The following is a 7358-nucleotide window of genomic DNA, read 5'->3' on the forward strand; positions in this document are numbered from 1 at the left end:
CAGATGAACGACAGAACACCATACATGTGCTAAGTTTTGGAAAGTTTATTTCAATGCTATTTAAATGATACGAGTAACACTGTCTAGATATCTAGCACTAGCGTACATTGTTTACTACGGATGGTCTCTCAAATGATCATAAACTACCATTATTAAACTGTTCGATGGATTAGTATTAATGTACATTTATTTGACGATTCCACTGGCCTATTCATTGACGTCTGCCTCAGCGATACTATCAGTATTGCTAAGTTGTGTTGCAAAGAACAAAGATATGATTTAACCCTGCTTGTATTAAATATATATCTCACAGCTCGATTTTGATATGTACCTCTTTTTTTTTTCTTTTTATGGTACCTTCGGGTATGTTCTTTTATCGAATTCACTTTTACTTTTCTTTGTATTTAGGCCATGCGTCGTTGTGACCATATTGAATGTTTATATGTGTGGTTATATTTATTATATTTTGTCAAGAAAATGCTATATAACATGATAGGACAATAATTATGTTTGTCTGTCTGTAAAGTATGTCTGTCTTTGTCTGTCTCTCTGTCTGTCTCTCTGTCCGTCCGTCCGTCCGTCCGTCTGTCTGTCTTTTAATAGCGTGTATCAGTGTGAAGCTTAACGTCGCCATCTTGTGGTCAGGCGTGGGATCGAACCTGCGACCAATTGGTTGAAATGCGAGTTGCTTAACACTACCAGGTAGGGCACGGATCCGCAGCGTATAATGAATGCAAATACGAAGCTTTTAATAGTCACGAAAATAAATATTTTAATTACTTTGTTTAATAATTGAGGCACAGCTGCAACCAAGAATTATTCATGGTTGTTATTCACAGTGACATAGCAATGTTCTCGCTAATGAGCAACAATGAAACAATTGTCTTAAGCCTCGGCAATACACGTTGACCTTTAAATGGGAAACGGATACTTCATTATGTTAATGAATCAAACGAGGATCTGCTGTCTTTTAAAGATTGTTTTAAGGTAATCAGTCCACCATGAGATCGTGAATTTTCTGGCTATTTGCGTAGCTTACTTAAAGAATTAGTACATGTATTTTCCATACGCATAAATAAAATACATTTGAAACAGTATAACATAATTTCGTATGAGGTCGGTAGCGTTCCGATAAAAGTCGCCTAACCCCGACGCTACTGGTTGACGGTACATTTCCGAACAGGGCACAAATCCCGAACACCGGCTAAAACACGCGTTTGTTTATCGTGGTCGATTATTCGATGATCTAGATCAATACAGAGTCTTGCCTTGGTCACACTTGCGAAGTTTCATCTTGTTTTGTTAAGTATTTTTCTAAAAAATGCCATTTAATGTTTATACGCTTAAAAATCAAAATGTAGCACATACTGATGGTATGCCCGAAAGGTCCATATAAAACGTAGCCTGTTACGAAACATAGCGTATACAAGAACTTCTAAGTTCTTGCAAACTTTCTATTCAACTGCCATGCCAACAGCTCCTGCAGAAAAAAAAGATTTGAATTCATTCATTGACATATGGGCAAAGCAAGATATACATTATAAACCTGAAGAAACGAAAAAACTGTGCCATAACATAACATATATTTATTGAACTGAAAGGCATCCAGTCCATATTGCAATTTTTAATGCAATTTTACTAGGGATGTGGTACATAAAACAAACTAACACTATTGTTGAAATGTCTATTTATTTATTTATTCACTTATTTCATAGCACATGGTTTTTCTATCATCGAAATGTATATTTACATCATTTGAAAAAAAAAATCACTAAACAACACAGCGATAATACCTTAAACACTAAAAACATGAGGAAAATATTAAACAAATAACATAATAATTGCATTAGAAAGTGCAAACATTTGTATGCTGTCATGTCAACATTCTATGTCTCCCGCTACGGGGAAGATTTCAACTACCACTTTAATGTGTCCAATCAATTATCATCCCACAACAAATGTTTCTTGAAGATGCGCATTCATCAACACCTTCCAAAAAATATGTACAGTTGTCTAAATTAGTTTTAGGAGGGTTGTCAATGTGACAGAAAGATTTCTGCCCCTTTTAATAAACTTGTCCTGGAGAAACTCCCACCACAGGTATTTGCGGAAAAAATAAATAATGTTAGGTTTATGTTTCGTGGTTAGAGAAATATTTCTATCCAAAAATGTACCTTTTACCATACCGTTTTGGTGGCTATGTATTATTATGACTAATTATGATTCTAATAAACGGAAATTGGTACTAACAGTTGAAGAATGTCGCAAAATTGTCTTAATAAGTTTTCACAGTACGTTTTAGTAAATGACAATTCGTCGGCTTATTTCAACACGGCCATAACTAATTACGATACTAATAAACGGAAAAGGGTACTAACAGTTTAAGAATGTCGCAAAATTGTCTTAATAAGTTTTCACAGTACATTTTAATAAATGACAAATCATCGGCTTATTTCAACAAGGCCATAAGTTGACATTTTATTTCTGTTTTGAGATAAAGGGCTTCAAAGGTGTTAAATCTAGGGCTTTTTTGACTTTGATTTACCCTTTATACAACCTCAACATATATAGTATATACGCCATTGAATAGACTTTTGCAAGCCGATTCTATCGGTTCCAGTATCTCAATATTTTCGATAACGTGAAATATGGCCATGTGCAATTAAGCCGACAAATTATATAACTTATAACTAATCATTAAAAGTCTTACTTTATCCTTATGAGCATTGGTAATGAATATATAAACACTTCTTGTAATAACATAAACAGATCATCACGCAAGACTATATTCAAAACAAACAAAACATATAACAGCTTTCAGTTCAGTATGGACCTGCCATTTTCTTCGTGGTTCGTGTTTTTTACTCCAGTCGATGCATGTAATTCATTTATCTAGAACTGCATACATTTAATACGAATTAAATATCAACAACATTGTATTTCCTCTCAAGGCATTTCATACTTTGATAGAATCCAAATTTCTCAACCATAAGTGTTGAAAATTTCGAATAAACAATATTGTCAAATACCATTTTATAACATCTTATTAAAAGAAATTATAAATGAGCATTGCGAAAAATTACAAAATACGATGCAATTACTGTAATAGACGTGTGCATATGGGTGTGTGTGCAAAGTTAGTCATTCCATAAATACGCATATAATTAAATAACAAAATAATTACTAACAAGTATCACATTTGTTCCTACAAAGGGAATAATTCATTACATTTAACAGACGAAAGTAACTTTTTTTTAAATTAAACTAATGGACATATCATCTTCAACCAACATGCGTTGCATTGTCTGTTTTATCATGGCTCAGAACGTCACGTTTAAACATTTTCTTTTGCCAACCAACAATAGCCTGTACGCATTATATTGATGTTCACGTCAAAAAAGCGCTAATTGGTCGTTACTTGACGTGCTCAGCGGCGGCATCTGGCTCGGTTTAACTGGAGTTTTATTACAGATGGTCACTGCATTTGGACAGGCACGCAAGGAAAACAGTTGCCAACTGTGGTCTACGAACATGCATCGAGATAAACGCTTGAAGCTGTCGTGCTCTAAGTGGAACGTTCGGTATGTCAATTAAATGTTAGCCAATGACCTTCGTGTGCTCTCTTCTTTAAAACCGCTAGATATATTTATATTGTGATATGCATTTAAATTCAGAACTTGAATATAACACTAAATATTCAATTCAGAACTTGAATATAAAACTAAACATTGCATCATGCTTACAGGTATGCAAGTATGGTGATTTTTTTAATAAAAAACAAAAAAGTTAGCCGAAAACTATGCATGTCGTGACCCCTTCTCCTGTCTAAATATCACATTGCAAATTCAATAAGAAAACCGCAATTTGTAAAATTAATGTAACCATTTTTTGTAAAAAAGCCGAAGAAAATATGATGAAAATTTAAACAAGAAAGTTTGTGACAGGACAGACGTTATTCCATGAGATATAGAGGCCCATTGTAAAGCGCTACTTATACGATCAACAATGACATTCATGAAAAAAGCAAAGGTGGGCGTATAAGTCTTGCCGCGGTCTGATTGTAATTGTCAAAAATAATGACAGTCAATTTCATCATTAAACAATATCTTCATGAGGATCTTGGTAGGTTTTTTTTATTTACATTAAACTGATTTATGGTAATAGTAATATGAATACACAACTATTCTAGATAGCGTTTTTTTTTTCAATGCCAATGGATTGTAGTGACATCGTCTTCAGCAATTTGGTAGTTTACTGTTATGTCCAACGTACCAACAGTCTTTTGGCGAATCTCAATACGCTTAATTTCAGTAAGCAAACATAGCACTTAACATGGAACAATATCACCAGTACGATTTTGAGTATATCTTTCAGACATATTTGCACATATAAGAGTTTAACAACAAAGTCGATAACAACAAAATGGATGAAATGTAAGTAGAAGCAGCACCGCCGGGGTAGCTGTAGTGATCGTGTCCATGGTGATCATGGTGGTCATGGTCAGTGTCATGATTATGATGATGATGATTATGCATTGACCCTGAAGTTCCATTTATATCAAAATAGGCGTAGCTGGGCTCATGGACGAAAGCCCGCCAGATTCTGAAGTTTATTGTGTCATTTGAAAGTTTGTTGTTGAAGTAAAGTTGAAGTCTGCTGGTTGTAAACCATAGATACCCCGACTGATCTAATGCTAAACTGTCGACCCATTCCATTGATGGGTCGTTAGCTTCATAGGTTAGAGTATCCATCATTACTGCACCCTCTGAGCCGTATTTCTGAACGTCCTTATGTATCTCCCACATTGCCACAGCGTTCTTAGAGAGAACGGAGAAATACAGACTGTTTTTGGTGCTCATAATCATACCGTCTCCTTGTGACGGTTTGTCACCCACTTTACGAACGTGCGCTGCAAAGTCTGAACTAGAGTTGCGCAGCACTTGTGTAGGGATTTGATACAGTCCTGTGCCAGCAATGGGACTGTAATAAACGTATTCAAAGTTTGAAGATATGGCAATGCCATTTACACCGTTGTTCACTTGAATAATGTTGTTTAATACCTTGACGTCTGTTTTACCGGGCTCTGGGTTCATGGAAGGATGGCTAAATGAGTAGGAGTTGTCATTAAGGACATCGTACACGACAATGGTATAATCACGAGTATTTGTGATGTACAGATACCCGACTTGTCCATCAACGTAATCCATTACAAGATCGTTCAGGTAGTTTGTGCCTCTGGACACAACATCATCTGGGAACATATGTCTGTGAATTTCCACATCTTTGTTAACGTCATATATCACAAGTTTTGCGGGGCAACCATATCGCTTTCCACCGGTGTCAATCACAAACATTATTCCACGTTTTGGGTCAATCTCAATATTTTGCACTTTTTGAAATGCTGAGCAGTTTCCTTCTTGCTGCATTTCCCAACTCGGGTACGGTTTCAGAACAGTACTACTGGAGAGAAACCGTCGTCTGGCGTTCACTAATGTATTAAGTGTTGACGGAATGCCGTCGCCGAATCGCGGAACAGTCACAAATATTTTATTATCATAGACACGTATGCCGTTGATGGCGTTTTGTAGAGGGATATACCTTCCCTTTGCTATTGCCTGCTCGCGCTCAGCCTTTGTTTTCCAGTTGTAGTCGATGGTTGTCCACTGGAACAGTGGCTCAGCGTCGCCATGGTCTCCATGGCACCAAACTTGGCGTAATGCTAGAGACAACAGAATAATCGGTGCAAGAATGCATTGCTTCATGACGATGACGTTTTTCTATCTAACAAAACAGCAAAACGCTTCGAACTGTTGTTTTTTACGTTATTTTAAAACTATGATAGAATATCAACGTCCTATTTCTGAGTCTCTTTGATGTAACTTTTTTTCAATACAAATCATAGTGTAACACTGCCAAAAACCTATATGGCTTCAATCCCTCGACGGCTAGGCACAGCCTTTATTTATAATGTTAAATCCACGTCAAAATTCTGCGTCATATGTAACGCTCTTTTCTGTATGAAGTCCACCGTCGCTTATTTTATCTTACACTGGTACTGTAATAATATACTGAAATACTAGAGTTCTTGTTTAAACTATCCAGCTAAATTATCCTCTCTGATTGTATGAATATAGACATCTACTAGCAAGCCTAACGTAGCGCGTAACGTCTCCTTACAAACTGTTCTCGCCGTTACGTTGACGTACTGTTTTCATGCATCTAAACGTTTGTTGCCACGCATCACTGAACACCTGTCACATGTCAACGTAATAATCCATCGTGACTCAACGTTTCAATAAGCGTAAACGTTTCTCTACGGTGTCCTTAAATGTCAGTTTGGTAGAATGGTAGAAGTAAACACGTAGATAGCATGCCCAGCTACGAAGCAAATCTGCGGACTCATCTGAATTTTAAATTAGGTCATGTATCATACATTATTCGATTTTTTATTTCAAAGACGGTCATTATAAATTGCAACGAGACTTCGTCAAATAAATGCATTTGTAATGATTATTATACTCATAATATTTTTGATTTATATATATGGTTAAAGAAAATATGTTAATTGGTGTAATATTTTCTGTTCAATCATAATTAAAATACCATATACTTTGTTTTATAAATACTGATGAAGTATTTGATCGTGTCTTCTCTAATTTGATTTGTTTAATATGTTGGTACTTGAACATATTTAATAAATAAAAGAAATAAAACATGTGAATATCGTGCACTGAAAAATCGAAAAACCACATTCGAGGCTATATATAAAAAAGGTTGCTTTTGGGGTTTTGTGAGATATACATGTACACTATTTGTACATATCCCTTGTATAATTCTAAGGTACAACCTGTCATACTTATAAAGCATAAATTAATGCACCAGTCAATTATAACCACGCCCCCTCCCCAGATCCGGGGAAACGGGGACTCTGACTTTGGGTATAGCCAATCACAGGTAAAATCCCCAAAACTGCCGGTAAAATCCCCACCAAATGCCCCCGCATGAAAGGCCCATTCCCCGCAATTTTCGGCGCGTAAACAATACCACCGCATTCACTCGGCACTGCGGGGCTACCTGGAAGGTAAAAACACGTCCCATTACCCCCAGGGGGCGCAGTTACAATTGACTGGTGCATAATCAACATCATAAATCAATGAATAAATAAACACGCATATAATGTTGTAACATGAACATGTATGTGTGTAGTTTCCTTCGTGTTTCTTCATAATAAAATCGTGCTATATCATGCAACACGTACACTCCTATGTACAACTAGATCTGTCAGAGTTATCATGATTTACTAAATACTGTCACTTACAGGAGACAGGTGCATTAGCGAATTCGCAAATGCATGTAAT

At 36.1% G+C, this 7358-nt stretch overlaps 1 protein-coding gene across 1 annotated transcript; it reads right to left on the reverse strand.

The window, feature by feature from the left end:
* Positions 1-1670: 1670 nt before the first annotated feature.
* Positions 1671-6218, reverse strand: LOC128206067 (major royal jelly protein 1-like). The gene has a single exon (XM_052908244.1). The coding sequence runs from the start codon at positions 5760-5762 to the stop codon at positions 4371-4373; it is 1392 nt and encodes a 463-aa protein (XP_052764204.1). The 5' UTR covers positions 5763-6218; the 3' UTR covers positions 1671-4370.
* Between the last annotated feature and the right edge of the window lie 1140 nt (positions 6219-7358).

Source organism: Mya arenaria, chromosome 1, assembly GCF_026914265.1.
Source record: "Mya arenaria isolate MELC-2E11 chromosome 1, ASM2691426v1".
Classification (NCBI taxonomy): domain Eukaryota; kingdom Metazoa; phylum Mollusca; class Bivalvia; order Myida; family Myidae; genus Mya; species Mya arenaria.

Coding starts and splice junctions, on each gene's coding strand:
- LOC128206067 (XM_052908244.1), bottom strand. CDS start 5,762: ATGAAGCAATGCATTCTTGCACCGATTATTCTGTTGTCTCTAGCATTA.